Below are 22,340 nucleotides of genomic sequence, written 5' to 3' on the forward strand. Positions count from 1 at the left end.
AAGGAACATTAGGAAGTGGCTCATGTTCATGCACTGACCCTTAGATCAAAAAGGCCGTGCAAGAACTGGGTAATTGCAATTAAATGTAGCCCAAGGCTGCAGGATACACAGGGGGTGAGTTTAATCTTTGTGCTTTTGGTAAAAAACAGACTCCACTCATTGACAATCTGCCCATCCACCTTCCCTTCCTGGAAAGGCAATAAACTCAGCTGTGGTTATCCAAGTGTGCTGGGAAATCCCAGTGCAGCAGGAGCTGCCCCACTGTGGGCAGGATTCGATCCCCAGGGCCCCTCTCCCTCCCCCAGGAGCAACGCTGCAAAGAACATTTTATGTTTGTAAAATGCTTGGAAAGGTTGGAAACAAATGTGTTCAAGATTTGCAAACCTTTTACCTGGTTCCATTAGGTAAGAAAGCCTGGGCTTATTACTGCAGCTTTCTAAATAAAAGCTGAAAACAAGATCATTTTTAATTGCAAGGAGCACAAAACCAAGCTCAGTGCGGTCATCTCCTTAATTTCACACCTTGAAATTCAGCCCTTATTTAAAGATAAACCTAATTATTTTCAGGGGATAAGCACTTGCAGGTTGCTGGGAGAATAATAATAAAATACTGTTATAAATGGTTAAGAAAAGAGGTTTAATGCAGAGAACACAGGGGGATTTTTCTCTCTCAGCTGATGAGCAGCACGCATCACTGGCATGGCAAATATTCATGGCAGTGCTGGAGCTGGAAACCTCTGGGTTGTGCTTGAACTCCCTGAGCCTGTGCAGAAGCAAGGATTGCTGTTTTCTGCTCTCACACAATCACTGTGGTAGGGCTGCTCCAGCCTGGAACCTCTGCTCCACCAGCCCGAGGTTTATGGAAATGACTTACCTGCCTCACTGCTTGAATTGGGAATTTGGAGGGAAAACACAGCGTGGTGGCTGCCAGGCTGCTCATCCTCTTCCTTTGCTGCTGCTGCTGCCTTGTGAGGTCCTCTGGGAAAATCCACAAATGCTGGAAGTCCCGAGGCACAGACACTTCGCAAAGGGTATTTACTACCCAAATGTCCTTCTTTTATTTCCCCTTTCTCAATTACCTTATTTCCCGTGAAGGCAGTGCTCAGGTGTGATCTGAGTGGAGCCCCTTTTGCTCCTGGGAGCTTCCTTGGAGCTCTCTCCTCCATGGGCTCTCCATTAGCTATGCCATCTACTCCATCTGCTGTTAATCCGGACAAACTGCACTTCAGCCTCAAGGACAACGTGGATCTATACATTTTTTGGCATTTAACTCGAGCTTGGTCAATGCACACGTGGAGCGACTTGTCTAAATAATAGATGGTGTTTGGGCACGGCTGGGACACCTGGAGCTGGACACTGGAGACGAATGAAGGGGGAATTTTCTCCCTCCCATCACTGCTTTGAAGACCCACGCCATCCTTCTGGATTCCAGGGTCCAAAAGCTGCTTTGGGGGTTCCTCACCCAAAATTTTGAGCAATTTTGAGCAAGACTTGGAAACCTTTGAAGGAGTTTGGTTAGCGTGGGCTGAGGGAGGCCAGCACTCGAGGACAGCAGGGACCTTGCTGGGCATGGGGGACACGGTGCTGGGCTCCTGGCCAGCCCCAGGGCCACTAGCCACGTCTGCAGAGCCCACAGCAACACGCCTGGCTGTGACAGTGATGGAGGCAAAGCCTCTCTGCTGGCCTGGACACTGGTTTGCACTGGGAGAGTCCGATGGTGACATGGTGTCCTCTGAGGATGCCTGAATTTCCAATCGGCTGGGAAACACCAAAAATGTTCTGCAAACGATGGCTGGGCCGTGGTTAGGCAAGGATGGCTTCGTGGGACAAGCTGTGGGCTGGGGGATCAGAGCCTGCATAGGCAGAGAGGACTGGCTTGCCCTGGATTTATCCTCATCAATCTCTGCACTGATTACTGGTGAAATCAATGCTGTGGTTTGGGAAGGCAGAGGTTCCTGCAAATGAAAAGATTCCCTGTTATCACCATTCTCCATTATCCTGTGTGCAACTGCTTCTCATTCACCATCTACCACAGCAGGCAGTTTTGTTCAAAATCTCTTCTTCATTTTCTATTCATAATAACTTTTTTTGTAATTTAAAAATCCACACTCTTGAAATCAATTCTGAATTGTCTGGGAGGCTTCAATGAAAATTTTATCACTCTGGTGAAGGAAAAAATATTAAAATTTAAAACCTGTATTCCATAGTATTATTTGGAGTATTTAACTCATCACCATGGATGGGATTGGTGGGTGTTTAAAAACGGACATGGCAAAGACAGTTGCCAGTTTCAGATTATAAACTCCTCTTTCATGATGATCTGCTGGAATTTAAAATGCATTTAAGTACATTATGGATGACTGGCCTGTGACATCACATGCTGCAGAGGACATGTGAGCACCAGGGGCATGACAGCTTTACAACCTCCCCAGTTATAGGCATGAAAAACTCCCAAAAAAGTGATACAGTTGCTCACAAGGGTTCTGGTACTATTTTAATTAATTAGTTCCCTCTTTGTTGTGATTCCTTGGTGACACCTGTCAATGATGTACAAACACATTGTACAAGACTGATTGACAGTGGCCCAGATTAATTTTTCCATCCATGACAGGGAATATCCATCTTGACAGACAGCATCTCATTTCCTTTGTGGTGACAAAGGAGATGCTTTTATGTTCCAGCCCCTCTGACAAAGAGTAAACCTGAGTTTAAAGCCTCCTGCTATTGTTATCTACCCTGCTGGGCATGGAAATCCCATGAAATAAAGCACCTGGCCTAATCTCATTGCTGCTGTAAATTGGCTGATTAGATTGCTCCTGCCCTGTGCTCCCAGATCTCTTGATCCTAATAGGAAAAAAAACCAAAAAACCCCAAAAAACCCCAAACACAACGCTGAATTGGCATTCAAAACCTGAGGATCAGCTCCTAAAGAAAGGAGAAGATGGCAATGTGTTCAGTGCCATCCACTCCTGCTTGCTGGGAATCCACCCCAGTGCCAGCTGAGTGTCTCTGTCAATGGATCATCAACGGCAGGACCCAACCAGGGCTTCACAAAACACAGCATTGTCCTTCCTGCAGGAGGACTGTGAGGGTGACAGAGCTGTGGCCTCCCTGGTGCCATGTCCCTGGTGACACTGCACCAAAGCCCGTGGGGAGATGATCTTTGAGGACCCTTCCAGCTGGAACCATCCTGAGCTCCCATCAAACCATCCCTGTGCTGCTCCTCCATGCAGGAAAGCATCAGCAGAAAGAGCTCCTCTGTATCTCTTGGGAACCCAAATGGGCAGAGGTAGATCAAGAGTTTATTAACGAGGTGAAATGCCAGATAAATTTTATCAACTCTTTAAACCAGCTGCCTGTGGTTTGGACAATTCAATAATTTCACAGCCTCAGGGGAAGCGTTTTCTTCCTCCTCTGTTTCTTTCATGGTTTGTAACAACATTTGCCTCATATTTTCTTCACTTCATTTACTTCTACCTACAGGTTTAAGACCTTTGCATGCCTTCCAAAAGTCTCAACTTCCCCCAGATTTCTACAGGGCACCAAAGAAGAATGTTCCTTGAGAGACTTTATTTTGGATGCATCTCTCATGCTCCAGTAGTTAATTTGACATTTATTTCTTTTGTTGAGAGCTGCACAGATGGAGACATCCTGCAAGAGTCCAAAGGCATGTCAGAAATGCTCCTGATTAGCTACAAACTCATGCACCAATATTTTAAATAATTTACTTTTCCTCTTTTTTCCTGCTGAAAATATGTATTATTTCCTCCTTCCAATCTTTAGCAAAGAAATGGATCTTTAAAGTTTGTCCAGCTGATCCTGTGCTCCTTGGGAGCTTTCAAGCTTCACTGCACCTTCTGAAAAAAAAAAAATCCACACACAAAGTAACTGTGGTGAGCTGAAAACCTCAGGCTTTATCCCGAGGACATATCAGGGAGAGGGCACTGATATTTGGGATATTGCTTGATTTAGTCTCGTGGGGTTTTTTTTACAACTTATTTTCCCCAACAAAACATGCAATTTCCACCCCCCTCACCAAGAGCACGCAGAATCACAACACTTAACCATCATTTTATTTGGTTTTTCTGCTGCCTAAGCTAAGCTTAGCTAAACAAAAACAAGTCCAAACATACTGCTCAGCAATCAGTGATTGTTTTCTAAACCCTCCTGCGTTCTGCTGACTGCTCCCCAGACGGAATTTATTTATTTTACCTTGGTAGGGCTCGATTTTCCCTGCACACCACTCTCCTGCTGAAGACCTGTGCATGTCCTCTGACCATCAGGGCCCCAGCATTTTTGTGTCACCCCTGGGGAAAAACAGAGAAAGGAACATTACTGTCAGTGCTCTGGAGGAGATGAGTGAGGAGATGTGTTTTTAAATGGAGCAGCAGGAGGGAAAGAGTCCTGGACATGATGTGACTGCCCTGGGATCTGTTTGTCCCTCTCCATGGAAGAGGCTCTTGAAATACCCCTGGGATCCTTTTGCAAGGATTTGGACAGTCCCACGCTGTGTCCAGGGCTGGTCCAAAGCTTCACAACCTCTGCTTTTGATTTCCATGGCTTCAGGCAGGACTGTGGAGGGGCTGGGGCAGGCAGGACATGTGGATTTCAGCAACTGCAGAACGGGGAGCACAGAACCCACAACGAGCTGGGCTTCCCTGGCACCGGGTCACCTGCACACTGAGAGAGCTGCACTGATTCCAGACCACATCCACAAATTCTGTCACCTCACAGCACTCCCAGTTCAGTGAGAAGTGCTCCACCAGCACCTCAACCTCTGCTGTTGTCACAGGTTGTTTTCTGCGAGCACAATTCTCTCCCTGCAGCTCTTTACACGCAGCTAATTTCCATTTAACACACTCTGGGCTATTGCACTGATGCATTACGTCTGCTGTCAACTGCTTTGCCAGGAATTACGTTACTTTCTAGTTTGTATTAAGCATCCAAAATTAATTTTCAGAAATTCTCCATTTGGACTGAAATCTCTTGACGTTCCTGGCTGTTGTTTTACAGCAACATGTCACACCACTGCTAAGACCTTTTGTATTATTTTTCTTCCACCCAGGCAGGCTGCCACAAGAGAAAATTTTTTTGCTAAGCAGAATGTCAGTTTATGTGTTACATTATATTAACAAAGGAATATAAATCAGCTCCACTTTAGGAATTGTTTATTAAACCATGCCCACCACAACAGAATTCATCTCCTTGGGAGAAGGGGAAGAGGAGGAAGATATCAGATCTGTCCCTCAAGAAATCTTTAGTCCCACCACAACATTTGGTTGGTGTTTGATGAGCTTTTTGTTTTAATAAGGTACACTAAAATATATTTTAACACTTCCCTACCATAACTCCAAGATGCCAATGCCACCATGTACATCCATAGCTGGCATGAAGGAAAAGATTTGTTTTTGTCATTGAGTAACAGAGTCCAGAGCCACAGTGTGGGAAAAACCAGAATCCAGAAACCAGCCAGAGCAGAGGCCCACTCCGTGGTTTTTGGCAAAGGAATAAATAATGCTGGGCTGCAGTCAGTGTAAAGGCAGGGAACCTGGTCTGGCACTGGAAACTGCTGGCACCAAACACGGGCAAGGTGCCCTTGGAGCCAGCTCCTCAGCCTGTGGTGTGAGGACAGCATCAAAGGACAAAACCCTCCTCTGCTGCTGGGGAAGCCTCGTGGAAAAGTTGTTTTCAGTCCATCAGTGAAATGACACGTGGTGTATCTGTGCTGTGGTGAATTACACGTGGGCACCTGCATGGTGAAGGGCAGCCACTTGTGCTCTTCTTTATTTTTTACAACAACTAAATAAGGAATAACCTGCAGACAGGGGGTAAAGAAGAAATTCTTGGATTGAGTAAGACATTAATAGAAATTTGATAAAAAACCCCTATGTATTTAAAGCAACAACATCCACTAAGTTACCAATATTTTCCTGAAATGCTTTGCAGTAAGAACCCCACAGTCGTGTGAGATCAAGGAGGAAATTACAACAGGAGATCATCAAACTTCTGAATGTCAAGTGGTGCACAAGGAAATCCAGAGGCAGGCCAGGGATAAACCAGATCCAACAGGCTCATTCTTCCATGAATTTCATTCAAATGCATTTCCAGCACCAGATACAGACTGAGGACTACAAGGTCAAAGAAGAACAAGTTGTCAAAGTCCACACTGCAGATTGCACATAACAGGTAAATTATTCTTATCCAAGTAAGCTCCCATGATTTGCAATAATCTGTGAGTAGAATCTTCCAGTATCCCACAGATCCCTTGGAATAGATTGGTAAATTCTTGCCTGTCTAACTTTGAAAAGTAACTGTTTCTGGAGCAGGAGAGGCAGGAAGAATTGAGGTGAGAAGAAGAAGAAGAAGAGGAAATCTTTATTTTCTTTGCTAAATTATCCACAGTGGAGTTTTGCATTGCCTTTTTTACCCCATCCTGTGCAAGGACATTCTCATATTTCTATAGGAATCTTACAGCTGGAAAACTCTCAAACTTTTGGCAAGTATTTGCTGAGACAGATTAAATGGCATTGGTGGCAAAAGCACTGGCATTTATCATGGTATTATTAAATCTATTGTTGGAAGTTACACGTTTGTTAATTCATGTTAAGAGAACAAGCAAAAAAATAAATTAAAAAAAAACCCCAAACCAAACAATAAAACCCCTAAACCTTTAGAATGAGCTCGAATCTGTGCTTGCAATGAAGGCACTACAGGGAGCACAAGGCTGTAGCTGAGATGTGTCACACACTGAGTGTTCAAATTCTCACTGCTGACAAAACACAGCCCTGGAACCCTTGTTATACAACAAAATGCAAAATTCTCCTTTTCCATGGTGTGAAAGCATGAAAGAAATGGCATTTCAAGTACTTTCTGTCTCTGTGGGGAGCAAGAGAAACTTAGCTGAAATCCCAGGGGTTGGTTTAACCTCCCCAGACCTTCCCTTCCCACCACAATCCACCTCTCCAGCTTAAAAACAGGAGATGCCACAAGGGATGGAGGAGCAACTGCTGGCACACGACCTCTGTCCTTTGACATCTTCACTTTTTCATTCTGTCCCCTCACAAATCCTGCTTGTTGAACCAAATGCTGCTCTCCTTGGCAAGGCATGTGGACATCCAGCTGCAGCCCAGGGTTTTCCTAATCCTGGAGTGCAGCTGGAACTCATTCCCCAGGTCTCCAGTGCCTGCATCCTGCCTGGGGCCAGCTGGCAGCTGCCTCAGATAAGGGTTCAGAAAAGATGGGACTTGGAAATCAGCTGCTGAAGCCCAGATCCATGGCAAAGGTGAGGGTGTTTGGCAGGTCCAGGACAGCCTCACACTGAGCCAGCTCAGGTTTTGTGCAAAATTTGGGATTCATGTAAAAAACGTGGAAACAGTGGTTCAGGTCTTTGCCAGGCTGGGGGACACTGGTGACAAACCAGCTGTGAGGACATTGAGGGGCTGGAGGATATCCAGGGAAGGGAATGGAACTGGGAAGGGGCTGGAGAATTCCCGAGGGAGCTGGGAAGGGGCTGAGCCTGGAGAAAAGGAGGCTCAGGGGGGCCCTTGTGGCTCTGCACAACTCCCTGACAGGAGGGGACAGCCGGGGGGATTTGGGATCTGGGAACAGGGACAGGAGGAGAGGGAACGGCCTCAGGATGGGCCAGGGGAGCTCAGGGTGGGTATTTGGGAAAATTCCTCCATGGAAAGGGTTTTCAAGAATTGGAACAGGCTGCGTGGGGAAGTGGCAGTGTCAGCCCCCTGGAAGTGCTCAGAAATCGTGTGGATGTGACACTTGGGGACATGGGTTAGGGGTGGCCCTGGCAGTGCAGGAGGAATGGTTGGACTCGATGATCTTAGAGAGCTTTTCCAACTTCAAGCATTCTGTGATTGACACCCAGAGTGACACCAGGCAGAGCTGGGATGACTTTAGACCACTGGCCCTGGCCTCATCCCCAGTTTTTGTCAGAAAAGTTGCATATTTGAGTCACATGCTGACAAATGTCAAATATGTGTCAGCACTTCTGGTTTTCCTCGTTCTGCTCCAAGCCCTGCTTGCTCTGCACTGACCATGTCCCCTGTCCCCTGTGAGCCACCAGCATCACACTGGACTCCTCTGGAGCCTCCAGGAACCTCCAATGCTTCCCTGGAAACATCAAACAGCACTGCAGAGCACACACACTGCTATGAAAAGAGGAAAACTTCACTTTGCAAAAAAATTACTTTTTTTGTGATCTTAGCTCAACATCCATGAGACTGGTGTGGGGAGCTGGGCTCCCACCCATGTCCATGGCAGCAGGATCCCTACAGCACTCAAAAATTCCCCAAAATTTCCTCAATTTCCCCACTTAGCACCTGGGAATTAAAGGACAGGGATGGCTTAGCTGCAGGGTTGGGTATCAGAGCAATCACTCTGCTAACACAGTGTCTCCAACATTGTTTTTTAAGCCTTTTCTTCCTTCTGTGTATTATCCTTACTGGAGGAAGTAATTTACACTCAACTCCGTTTAAAACATTAGAGCTGTTTAAATTTCCTCGTGGCTTTTTTTTTTTTTTTAATTCAAATACCTGCAGAAGCCTGGAGAAAAAAAGAAGTGTCATCGTTAAAGATTCATCACGCTCCCTGCTCAGTGAGGGCTGGGACAGATCATGGTTTGCTCCCTCAGATCTGAGGTGAGTCATCAAAAAAAAAAAAAAAAAAAAACCAAAAAAAAAAACCATCGGGACATTGTGGATACATGGGAGATGAAAGCCAAGCTGGAACGAGCACCGGAACCAAACCCATGTGTTCTGCTCTTCTTCATGTGTCAGAAAGAAAGGATTTCAAAAACCTGCAGAGCCTGGTGTCAACCTCAAATAAAACTGAGCAGCAAAGCTAAAGTTCACATTGCTGCTATGAAAAGTAGAGACACGAATGCTGAAAATTCCACCTTTTATCAGAGTGCTTGCTGATGTCAAATTGATTTATAGGGAATTTACCAAAAAATGTTGTGTTTAGTTGCTAGTGGAGAGAGTGCTGTATCTCCAAAAAGCCTTGGCACAGACACATGGCACGGTTTGGGTTAGAAGGGACCTTAAAATCATGGGCAGGGACACTTTCTACTGTCCCAGGGTGCTCCAAGCCCTGTCCAACCTGGCCTTGGGCACTTCCAGGGATCCAGGAGCAGCCACAGCTTCTCTTCTCTCCTCTTCTCTTCTCTTCTCTTCTCTTCTCTTCTCTTCTCTTCTCTTCTCTTCTCTTCTCTTCTCTTCTCTTCTCTTCTCTTCTCTTCTCTTCTCTTCTCTTCTCTTCTCTTCTCTTCTCTTCTCTTCTCTCTCCTCTCCTCTCCTCTCCTCTCCTCTCCTCTCCTCTCCTCTCCTCTCCTCTCCTCTCCTCTCCTCTCCTCTCCTCTCCTCTCCCTCTAGAATTGATGTTAAATTCAAGGAAGAGGGGAGGGGTTACACTGATAATCTCTGCAGGATCTGACATTCAGCCACCTTGGAGTAAGGCCGGGCAGGAATTTTCACCAGGATGCTTAAGGAGAGCAGGGCACCATCCTGAGAGCTCAAACACACCTAAAAAACCACTTGAGATGTGCTCATCAAGAGAGGATGACAGAGGGACAGCCCCTCAGTCCTCTTAGAGCATCTCCGCTGAACTTCTAAAAGTCACCTGCACAACAGGGGTCAAACAGCAACGTGGGCTCAAAGCAGGGGAAAGCAGCTCCAGCTCTTTCCTTGAAACCTTTCTTGTCATGAAAAAAAAAAGCCAAACCAACACAAACAAGCACTTTGCCACAAAAGAAAGCACTTGAACACAGTGGCACAAAATGATGGTGTTTTAAGGCAGCTTTGTGGGGAAGGCTTTCAAATCAGAGCAAAGCCTAACAGCCTGAAATCATTGCAGCCTGAACAGGATTCATTGTGTAAACAAAATAGAAGATGTCAGGGTGGATTTTCTTCTGTTACAAGCAAGATTTGATAAGTGAATTATCTCTCCCTGCTTGCACACCTTGGAGCTGTGCTGGCTGCCTGCAGAGATGATTACAGGATCCACCATGGAAGGGAAAAATGAGTTCTGGTCTGCTATCAAAAAGCCACAAGTCATAAATGTCTCATTATCCGTGCCATTAGAAGCAAGGTGCTCATCAGGGGGCTAGAAAGAGGAATTAGATCTTCAAACCCATGCATAAGTGAAAAAAAAAGGGTGTTTTCATTATGCATTGCTGTTATTCTTTATCTCCAATTAGTAATATAGAAAGAGGGATCACCCCCAGCACATCCATCACACGGACAAAATTAAGAAAATTCTTCACTTTCTCCCTTTTCCCATTCTCCTCCAAGTTTTCTTTCTTTTTTTCCTTCTACTTTTTAAACATTTTCCATGATGTGCTGTTGGGCAATCCAATATTATCCATGATTCTGGGACATTGATACATTTCTATAATTTGGACACGTTTTTCTAAGAGGATTTGGCAAAGCAGTGAGAGATTGTGCATCAACAACAACAACAACAACAACAACAAAAAACAAAAAACAAAAACAACAAAAAAAACCAAAAAAACCACAAAAAAAAACAAAACAAAACAAAACAAAAAAAAAAACAACAACCAAATTCTCCTCTGAGAAAAGGAATCCTCTTTAGGAAATTCTGATTCTTGTGTGAAGTGCTCACACCAAGGGAGGTGACACCTTTGGTTTCTTGCCAAAGTTCTTGCTTGGTGACCATTTAATTCTTTTGGGAAACTTTGCTATTTCTTTAACCAAACCCTTCAGTGGGCTCAGGGATCCCAGGGAGGGGTTTTGCCCTGGAGGTGAGGTTTGGCACAATGTGGGAACGGGAACATCAGTGGGAATCAGCTGCAGATGAGAGGCTGAGAGGCTCTGGAAATGTCACTGGCCTGGCATGGGAAGCAAAAGAGAGGGGAAAAACCAAAAGCAAGGCACTCATTGGAGGCTGTTTTATGTAAGAAATTTGTAGCACTGACTTCTGGGTTACACCAACCTGAATAAATATATTCAATATTTCAATCTGAACATTGGATGTGCCAGAAGTTTGTACAGAAAATAACCAGGAGACAGAGACAAAGAAAGGAGGCGAGTCCAGACAACAGCAGCACCTAAATTTTTCTAATTTTAGGGAATTCTGAAGACAGTTCCTGGTTCAGAGCCTTGCACTGAGATTCATTAGTACCTACTGTCAAATATTTGGTTTATTGACTGCTGAGCACTGAAAATAAAGATGTAATTAACAGAAACATTCCATAAAGAGCTGATGGAAGGTTTCCTTCACCCCTCTCAGAGTCCCCTTCCCAGCCTGGCATTAAAAAAAACCATTTTAGAGACCACATCCATTTCTGGAAGTCCAGGAATGCTTGAGACAGCCAGAAAATTCTTAAGTGACTGTAAACATGACAAATACAATGCATAAGCAAACAAAGGCAAAGCAGTTCCTCAGCCAAAAAATTATATTTATGAAGAGTGATTTTAGTGTTATTATGAGTATTTATGTAAAGGTCATAACACACATAGAATTTGATGGCACAAATGGATTCTGTAAATAAAAATTCAGCCCGTGCTGCTCAGCACTGGTAGCAATTACAAAATGTACACATTTGCTCAGAGCTGCTTGTGCATAATAAGAACTGGAGGTTTTTGTGTGGCCTCCCAATTCAATATTTCTTATATTTACCTGCTTTTGAAAGAGAAACTCAGCGAGGACAAGTGCACTGCCTGTTATGCATTTCATGACTCAATATATGTCCTGCTGCAGGGATTTTTTTGAGATGCTTTGGTTTAACAATGGTATTTATTGATTTTTTTTTTTTTTCCTTTTTAATCCTCTTAATACAGCGATGACTCCAGAAAATGATGTGTGCCGTGGGTACAGATGTTTTTGTGGAGGTATCAAAGGAGTGATCCCAGCCCACATCTCTATCACTCCCATTTTGTTTGCAAAACAAAGAAATGGGATGTTCAGGAACTAAATTTGACACTGAATGATTTGTACAACAAAACAAAACTTGCTGGAGCTTCAGCCATGCCAGACTGAATACAGACTTTTCATGTTACTTTTGTACAATAGAAGCATTCATTTTTTTGTGTAATACTTGGGATTATTCTCTCTTTCTGGGAAGTATTTCACATTAACTGCTGTGATTACAGCCCTCACAAACTGCTTGATAATAGAGGATGCAGGGGGCTAAAACCAAGATTAAAAAACAAAAACAGTTTTCACAGGATAAAACCACAATAGCCAGGATTTACAGAACTATGAGGCCTCAAAAGTTCAGTTTCTAAGTTGCTGGTGTGATCACTAATAGTTTTGTTTTGCATAATTTAAGAATATTTTGTAGCTCCCTCTAACTTATTTCAGTTGCCAGGGACTTGCCCCTATTCTAAATCTAACAGCTGAGCTGATCTTTGCAGTTATTTCACCACATAAAACTTTTCAGTTGGTGAATTATTACCTGAATTTGCCTTTGGAAGGGAAAGCAGAAAACCAAATCTCTATTTATAACGTGCTTTTACTGCACACCCGTGCTTTGTTTAATCTTGAAATCATCCTTCTTGGATTCCACTGCAACAGGTGGAGAAACACAGATAGAGATTGAATAACAGGGATTAAAATAAAATGTTGTCATATGACCATAAAACAGGGCAAGGGGGCTGTTGGTTTTATCACCAGATTCAGCAGAAGACAATTGGCCACTGCCTGTTTTTCCTTTTTTAATCACTCGGGATTTCAGCTCTGAAATGGTGCAGAAAAGTCTGGGATCGATGATTAAATGTGAAAGCTCTCAAAGCCATAACTCCTGGCAGCTTTTTTGGGATGAGATGTGGAGCTCTCTCCAGCTTTCTTTTGGCTGTGGATGTCACCTGGATGGGAAGGAGCAGGGCTGGGGCTGTCAGCACCCAGCCCAGGCAGCCCTGGCTGCTTTTCCAAGAAGAAATCAGCTGCTGCTTAGCAACCACCCAAACCTGTGCCTGTTTGTGTATTCCAGTTCTTGAGCAAAACTAAGCTCAGATCCCAAATTATGGCATTCAACAATAATTGCATTCAACATCAGAGCTGCAACAGATGGGTAAGAAAGAGAATTTCCCTTCAATTCCTCGTTCTCCAAGGTTGTGTTTGTAAAATACACACACACCCCCCTCAATAAATTCAATGCCAGACCATTCAGCAAAATATTTCAATATGTGAATAGGTGTTGTTCATAATATTTGTCCTTTAAGAGCTACTTCCATAAATAAAGTTATTCATATACCTTTACATTTTAATGATGATGTCACTAGGAGTGATATAGGAACAAACTTAAGGGGCCACGTTCCCTTGGGCATGACACAAATTTCCCTTCAAAAAAAGTTGTCCCTTTTTTTTTTCCTAAGTATTATTTACTCCATGTCAAACAAGTAAGGAAAACCATAAAAAAACCCCAACAACAAAAAACCCAACAACCCTTTTGCAGCATGCCCTCTACTTGGATCACATTCTTAGCCTGATTTCCAAAAGGAATTTGATTTATCCTTCTTTATGCCCAACCTGGTCCTTTTGAGGTTTTGGCCCCTTTCAAGCAACTTGACAGAAGTGTCGATAGCTGACCTCCCAACAAGCTGACCACAAAAATCAAGGGATTTGTGGGAATGAGAGGCTGCCACAGGCAGAAGTTCACCAGGTCATCCCTGTTTGATCCATGGACACTTTTCCCTTGTCCTGGAGCAGGGAGGAGGCACAGGGGGCAGATGGAAGAGGGGAGACACGGGCAGGAGTGAGGAACAATATTTGGGTCTGGGCTCATGGAATGGCCTCTTGTCAGCCTGGATTTTCCATTTCACATTCTTGTTTCCAGTCTCTTAAAAAATATGGGAATCTCATGGTAAGATTATGGAAATTGAGGGGCTCAGAGAAAATCTAATGATGCCACAGCTGCTTGACCCTGGCAGTGGGGTACCTTAGACATAACCATGTGCAACATCTGCCCTGTTTGAAGTCACAGAGCAAAGCACAGCTGGAGCAGTCACCCTCCTAAATGTGACAGCCCCAGCAGCAGATTCCCAGATTTCAGGGCAGAGAATGCTTGGAATGATGCCCTGTGAAGTGATAGCTGAGCAGCTCAGAGCAACCAAAGGCTGAAACAATTCTCTCACCGAGGCAAATGAGGTGGCTGGGGACGGCTGCCACCAGCAGCACTTTGTTTGTCCTGCACTTGTTCCTTTCCACGACAATCTCTGATCCAGAGCCAAAGCACAAACCATTCAATAACTCAGCTGCACTCTTCCCCCAGCCAAATCCTGGCCCTTCCACATCCAGCCCTTCCACTTTGGGCTGGGAATTGATCCCAAATGTCACCAGTTGCAGGACACAGGCTTTGCTGAGTGTGCTTCCAGAAACCTCTTTGGTCACTACTGATATTCCCTATTCCATCAGCTTCCCTCAGACCCTGGGAATGACCTGCAGGACGTGGCTGAGCCTTTCCAGGCTCAGCAAGGAGCACTCTGAGCTCCCAACCCCGTGCTGGTGACACCAAGGCTCAGGTGGGACGTGGCCAGGTCAGGTTCTGCCCAAAGCCAAGGGCAGCAAAGCTCGGGGGGAACGTTCAGTTCTTTTGGGAAAGCTGCAGCTGGAACTGTGGATGTAAAACTGTACAGCCAATCCACATGGCCTGAGTGCCCCCTTCCTCCTCCTCCTCTCTGCACCCAAATCTTCCTTTTATCCCCATTTTCTTGGACCAATAGGCTCAGGTAGATATCTCTATTAGATTAGTTCCACTTACTTTGGTTAATTTGCAATTTTAGTTTGATGGGTTTTTCGCTTGTGTGTTTTTAGGTTGTTTTATTTTTTAAGCATGAGATGTGGTTTTTTCTGTTTTGTTTCCTTTTGTTTTTTTGGTTTGTAATGGACCTTTTTTTACATCCACTCCAAAAAGGTACCTTGGTGGTTCTTATATCCAAAGGGAAAATGGAGAAAAGCCTGGGCTTTGCTAGGACAGGTATAAATGTGTGCTGGGAGCACTCCAGCAGCTGTCCCACCCTGAGGAAAAAAACAGACCAGTTTTATTTCAAACCCTGCACCATGGAGCTCAGTGATCCTGAATTTTCTCTCCCCAAACACATCCATACAATCTGGACAGTGGCAATGCTAAACAGATGTGGACACACAGGGCTGAATCTAGAGAGAATTCAAGGGAGTTGGGACAAAAAGGCCAATATTTACACCAGGAGTATTTACTGTAAATTAAATCCAACCAACAGCAGCCAACAGGAGAAACAAACACTGCAGGGATACCTGCAAGGGCATTGGGTTAAAGTTTTGTCCTCTTCAAACAGATTAAAACCCAGGCTTTTAAAATTATTCCCCTTTTAAAGAGCAAAAATATTTAAAATACACTCAGAAGTATGTGCACGTTTTGGTGCTTAGTGGGATAAAGGTCATCTATGATGTAAAAAAAAAAAAAAAAATCCAAAAAATTCCAGCTAGTCACTCTTTATTTTAAATAAAAAGGCAAAAATTATTCTCACAACCTAAATTGAAAGCATGATTTTGAAGGATGTGTCTGGTCTATGTCATATTGATTTAAAACCATTTTATTACTCTAAATGTAGCACTGCCTTAGTTAGAAGAATGTGGGGATTAACACCTTGGCCAGAAATTTAATGCTGATAGATGTAAAAATGTAGATTTATATACTTCATTCAACAGTTAAGGAACGTTTATTAACTCAAAATTAGGTGGATTTCTCTAATTTATAATGGTCTTATTATATTTAAATAAAATGCTGAAATGAGCACAAGATGTTTCTGTTCCTTGGGTGTACATTGGTGTTTCTGGCTGTGCATTGTGATAAGATTAGGATTTTCCCAGGATTTCCAAGATTGAGAGTGTGGGGTTTTTATTGGGGTTTTTGGTGTTTTGGGGTTTTCTTCCCCCAGAGAGCAGTTCCAGCTTAGTTCCCTGTTGCATTTTACAAAGCAGTAGCTAAATCAAGGTGCTGTTGATTTCCTTGCAAATAGAAAACTAAAAGCTGCACCAGCTCCAAACCTTATTCTTCCCAACCCTCTCCTTTCCTGACAAAGCTTCATGTCATGGTTATCCTTTGGCAGAGCTGCATTAAGATTTGGTAAATGCCCCATTATAACTTCACTCTCCTTCTTTATATTTCACTCTTCTCTTTTCACTACACTTTCTGCATAAAGTGTAATTAAATCTTGAATCTCAATGAGCATAATCAGGATAATGAAGATTCCTGGAAAAAAACTCCTCCTTTTGGGACACAACTCCAAGGCTAGGTCAAGACCACTACAGAAGGAAGCAGGGAAAGGAGCTTATATGGTGTGAAATAATTCTGCAATAAAATCCAATATTTCCCTGAAGGAGGAGTTTGCAATACCTGCACCTACAGCAGGTTATGATAACAGCCTCTGCTTTGTGGGGAGAAATAAACAGCTTTATATTCCTGACCTCCAGCACACACAGCCATGAAATCAGAGTGCAATTGCAGTTATTTGCTGCTTTTTAGATATTCACTCCTCTTCCCTGGTGCTGAAAAGGCCTGGCTGAAGGCAGCTTGTACTAGATTAGGCTTCCAACACCTTCATGCATTAGAGACTCCAAAGATATTTTTTTCCCCTTCTCTCAGAAGGTGAAAGTGTTGAGTCATTTCTTTTAAAGACCTGGTGGAAGTTATTGCTCATTAAATGAAAGAGCTGGTATTTGAGGCTGGGCTCAGGGATTCCCTCCCAGGCTGGGCTCAGGGATGCTCTCCCAGGCTGGGCTCAGGGATGCTCTCCCAGGCTGGGCTCAGGGATTCCCTCCCAGGCTGGGCTCAGGGGATGCCATCCCAGGCTGGGCTCAGGGGATGCCATCCCAGGCTGGGCTCAGGGATGCTGCTCCAGGCTGGGCTCAGGGGATGCCATCCCAGGCTGGGCTCAGGGATGCTGCTCCAGGCTGGGCTCAGGGGATTCCCTCCCAGGCTGGGCTCAGGGGACGCCATCCCAGGCTGGGCTCAGGGGATGCTGCTCCAGGCTGGGCTCAGAGGATGCTGCTCCCAGGCTGGGCTCAGGGAATGCCATCCCAGGCTGGGCTCAGGGGATGCTCTCCCAGGCTGGGCTCAGGGGATGCCATCACAGGCTGGGCTCAGGGGATGCTCTCCCAGGCTGGGCTCAGGGGATGCCATCCCAGGCTGGGCTCAGGGGATGCCATCCCAGGCTGGGCTCAGGGGATGCTCTCCCAGGCTGGGCTCAGGGGATGCCATCCCAGGCTGGGCTCAGGGATTCCCTCCCAGGCTGGGCTCAGGGGATGCTCTCCCAGGCTGGGCTCAGGGATTCCCTCCCAGGCTGGGCTCAGGGGATGCCATCCCAGGCTGGGCTCAGGGGATGCCATCCCAGGCTGGGCTCAGGGGATGCCATCCCAGGCTGGGCTCAGGGATGCTGCTCCAGGCTGGGCTCAGGGATTCCCTCCCAGGCTGGGCTCAGGGATGCTCTCCCAGGCTGGGCTCAGGGGATGCCATCCCAGGCTGGGCTCAGGGATGCTGCTCCAGGCTGGGCTCAGGGGATGCCATCCCAGGCTGGGCTCAGGGATGCTGCTCCAGGCTGGGCTCAGGGGATTCCCTCCCAGGCTGGGCTCAGGGGATGCCATCCCAGGCTGGGCTCAGGGGATGCTGCTCCAGGCTGGGCTCAGAGGATGCCATCCCAGGCTGGGCTCAGGGGATGCCATCCCAGGCTGGGCTCAGGGGATGCTCTCCCAGGCTGGGCTCAGGGGATGCCCTCCCAGGCTGGGCTCAGGGGATGCCATCACAGGCTGGGCTCAGGGGATTCCCTCCCAGGCTGGGCTCAGGGATGCTCTCCCAGGCTGGGCTCAGGGGATGCCATCCCAGGCTGGGCTCAGGGGATGCTCTCCCAGGCTGGGCTCAGGGGATGCCATCCCAGGCTGGGCTCAGGGGATGCTCTCCCAGGCTGGGCTCAGGGGATGCTCTCCCAGGCTGGGCTCAGGGGATGCTCTCCCAGGCTGGGCTCATGGGATGCCATCCCAGGCTGGGCTCAGGGATTCCCTCCCAGGCTGGGCTCAGGGGATGCTCTCCCAGGCTGGGCTCAGGGATTCCCTCCCAGGCTGGGCTCAGGGGATGCCATCCCAGGCTGGGCTCAGGGATGCTCTCCCAGGCTGGGCTCAGGGGATGCCATCCAGGCTGGGCTCAGGGGATGCCATCCCAGGCTGGGCTCAGGGGATGCTCTCCCAGGCTGGGCTCAGGTTTGCTGCTCCAGATCTGGCTGCAGCTTCCACATCCCCTGGGGACTCAGCTCCCAGCTTTTCTCTGCTGCTCTGCTCACTCTTCCCTGGCTTAACTGAGCCAGGCTCCAGCAGCTTAGCTGAGATCCTAACAGGGATTACCCGGAGCTCATGGGTGCAGCCTGTGCCAGCAATAATCAGGGTTTCAAACACGAGCTCCTGGTGGATTGTCATCTGTGGAGCCAGTCCCTCTAATGGAGAAACACCCCCCGTGCTCCTGGAGAGGATAATTTGGCAGTTCCAGTCCCAGTGGCTCAGAGACATAAAATCCAGCCTCATCAATGTGTAAGATTAGAAGTAATTAGCCCCCATATGGTAAAGTCATCACTTAGGAACTCGGGGCTGTCTGGGGACTCTGTGTAACGATGCCTCAGGGACAAGTAAGATGGGACCTTTGACTTCAGCGATTTGGAAGGGGCTGAGACCTAATTAAATCTGCAAAGATGCTGTAACTGCATTAAAAGGGATTTTTAAATATGAGCCATATTCCCTTCCACTAAACAAACTAGGTGTATTGCACCCTGGAACAGGGAGAGAATTAATCAAGGGACAGCGAGCCAACTGCTGCTGTGTGGCTGCCAAAGAGAAGATGATACAGGATTATATAGAATTGAAGAACATTTAATAAGAATTGAGGGATATTTGCAAGAATTGAAGAATATTTAACAGGTTTTTTGGAAGGATGAGGTTTTATTCAGCTGGGGTGAAAATCAAGCACATAATCCTCATTGTAAATCCAAGAGAGAATGTGGAGTTCTTAAAATCTGTTTCTCCAAATGTTGAGCTTATAATAAACACTGATTGCCTTACATAAATAAAAGCTAATTTTCTAGTAAAAAATAATATACCATTTACTTTTTCACTCATTAGGAAAAACCAACTTGCAGCTTTCTAAAGAGGGGTATACAGAGCTATTATATTTCTGCTACTGAGCTCCACACAGCACTTCCCATCTTCCTTTTCCTTAAAAAGGCTTGGCACTTTGTACTGGAGGAAGGAAAGATTTTAAGTTCTCAGCAATGATTGCCTCATTTTTATCATCTGTCTTTTCCCAAGGATAAAAAACATTCACTGTATGATATTAATATTTTTTCTAGCACAACTCAGCCTTTTGTTAGTGCAGAGCTGGATCCTCCAAGCCTGGAAGATGAGTGGAAAAGTATTTTCAGGACATGAACTCAGAGTGGGACAACAGAAACATCCTGATGGCAAAGAGAAAAGAGCATTGGGATGACACAGGGAAGTTTAGACACTTCATCATTCTGCTTAAAAAATATTAATTAAAACAGCATCAAACTCACAGGTGGGAAGGTCAATGCTGAGAGAAATCACCATTTAGCCAAAAATCTTCAGTATTATTTTTCTAGAATCTTAGAAGCAATTTGATGTTTGCATTTATGATGGTGGTAGGACTATAGTTACTACTTTTACAAAAGAACCATCTTCAGCCATTCCTGAATGAATTCAGGACTATTTATGCTTAAATTATCCAGATATTATATTGAAATTATCCATTGCTATTTATACTGAAATTCTCCATTGTTTGGACTGCCACTCAGTAATTTTATCTGAGCCAAACATGACGAACAAACCCATAAATACATTGTCTCACAGAGCACACCTACAGCCTAGGGGATGACTGAAAGCATGTTATTAGCATCATCCCAAACATGATTCCCTCAACAAACATCACCCCTTGGAAACCAGTCCCCAGAACAAAGAGGTCACCCTGTCACCTCCCTGGGATGTGGCTCTGAGTTAATCATACAGAGATGTTGATCATGGAATAGTTTGGGTTCCAGCCCCTGCCAAGGGCACCTTGCACTGTCCCAGGCTGCTCCATCCCCATCCAGCCTGGCCTTGGACACTTGCAGGGATGCAGGGGCAGCCAGAGCTGCTCTGGGCTCTGCACTGAGTGTCCCAAACACTGCTGGGCTGTGGAAATCAATCCCTCATCATAATCATGGCTAAATGGATTCATGCTCTCCTTTCATTCCAGCATGTTCATGGCATGGTTTCTCCTCTGCCCCATTTGGGTGCCATTCCTGGGGATATCCATCCCAGAATAATACAGTTCCAGCAGCAGCTGTGTGGAAAAGCTCTTTCTTTACAGGAAGAGAAAATTTAACCAGTGACTGTGTTTTTAGTAGAGAGGCTTGATGAGCTCGATGGCTCCTCAATCACCATGAGAAAAATCAACAGCAATCAAAGTGCTCTGGTATTTCAAACCTTCAAGTGACCTTTCAAGAGGATTTCAGTTTGAAAATACAATATGAGGAAACTCTATGGATTTGGGAATTCATCTTATAGCCAAAGCCTTTGATAAATGTCTCCTGCTAGAAATGTAGAATAAACAGCAGTGGGGATCAAAGGTAAGGCAAAAAAAAAAAAAAAAAAACCCAAAGGAAAAGGTGGGTGGTGACCAGCTGGTGACCTGGGTCAAGCACATATGTCATTATTTGTCTTCAATTCTGGGTATTGGAAATGTCCAACAGCTTTCAGAAGGAGAGCAACCCCAGTCAGACAAACTGGGAAACACGAGGGGGACACAGGAAACAAAAAAAACCCCTCACACGAATAATAGTCCCACTCTAATGGCACAGAAAAAGGCATTGGAGAGAAGGAAAATAGGGAATTTTCCTGGGAAAACCCTGGGGACTGAGGAGGAGGCTGCAAAGAAAGCCTGGCTCCATCCACCCCAGAATAGAGCAGCAGTTCATGCTTTTAAACTTGAGAGAGTTTTCATGGATTTTTTTAAAATTGGGGTTTTTTGGGGTTTTTTTCTCCTCAACTAAAAGCTGAAGAAAAGTTGGTTATAAAAGCCTCTGTATTTTTGGACAGAATGAACAGAGAAAATCTCAGGTAAAAAAAAAAAAAATTGCAAAGAACAGTGAAGACAAGGAAAGCTACATTTGTACCTGGAGCTTAAAAATAGCAATTGAAGCAATACAAAGTGTGTGAGTTTGAATACAAGCACACAGCACAGAAGTGCTGAGTAACCCAGAGCGCTGCTTAATTTCCAAAAAAGGATCTTGATATCACAGAAATCGCAAAATTAGGATGGGATTAAGATACATCAAAGGATAATATGAAAAAAAAATAAAATAAACCCAGTGTAAATTACTTTGACAAGACTGAAAGACCAGGTTGACAAAGGAGCAGAACCAGAAATTAAAGAAAATATAAATAAATAAAATAGAGCAGTGCTTTCGCATCTCCCTAAACTCATCCTAAACAAGCAGAAGTGCTCTAGGTACTGATATTTTCCCAGAATGGCCCAGAAAGGGGAACATTACTGCAAAATACTGACACTAAATAAGTTGGGAGACGTCAGCAAGTCAAAAAAAAAAGAAGCAATAGGGTAGAGATACACTAAAATCACAAAATTCAGAAGATGCATAGGAAGAGATATGAGGAGATGTGAACCTCCTGGGTGCATGAAAATAGAGTTTTTCTACACAAAGTGTAATTAAATCTCGAATCTCAATGACCATAATCAGGATAATGAAGTAACTGATGATCTACAACAAAATCCTGCCCTTCCCAAAGAGTAAATTGATCAAATCACTCCGTTACACCATTATTTTAACATGTATAAACTGCAAAACCCACTGCAGGAGTCCATAGCTGCAGCCCTCTTTGTTGTATTTTTAACAGAGGAATTCTCTCAATTAACAAAACAGAAACAAGTTTACTTAAGCCAAACCAACATGCACTGGTCTGAGGAGGAAATCTCTGCTCGAAAATACAAATTAAGTTGTTTATTGAAACACAAAGCAGCTCATTCAAGGTTTTTGCTCATCCCATGTTGCAGGAGGATATTTCAGAGGGAAAGGTCACAGGTTTCACACTCCTTATTGATGTTGGGAAACAATGACAGATTTATTGTAAAGATCTGTCAGCAGCAGCAGTGAGGCCACTGTGCCCCAATTAAGAGAAAATGTTCATTTACCTGTAACCCTATCCCACTTAAACCCTTCCTTACCCAACCCTTTGCCTGGACAAAACATGTATTTACCTTATAAAGCTCGAATTTTGCATCACTATTCAGCTAATTGGAGGTTTGCTGTCATTAATTTAGATAATATACATTCATCTCAC

At 44.9% G+C, this 22,340-nt stretch overlaps 1 protein-coding gene across 1 annotated transcript in view; it reads right to left on the reverse strand.

Moving 5' to 3' along the window:
• Window positions 1-22,340, reverse strand: part of C8H10orf90 (chromosome 8 C10orf90 homolog) — a 59,710-nt gene that overhangs the window by 25,897 nt on the left and 11,473 nt on the right. The window contains exons 2-3 of the mRNA XM_014879600.2: window positions 4,212-4,306; window positions 874-1,954 (exon numbers count right to left, since the gene is read on the reverse strand). Coding sequence (XP_014735086.2) covers window positions 874-1,954; window positions 4,212-4,306 — 1,176 coding nt within the window. The remainder of the gene's footprint in view (window positions 1-873; window positions 1,955-4,211; window positions 4,307-22,340) is intronic.

Source organism: Sturnus vulgaris, chromosome 8 (assembly GCF_052056855.1).
Source record: "Sturnus vulgaris isolate bStuVul1 chromosome 8, bStuVul1.hap1, whole genome shotgun sequence".
NCBI classification, from domain to species: Eukaryota; Metazoa; Chordata; class Aves; order Passeriformes; family Sturnidae; genus Sturnus; species Sturnus vulgaris.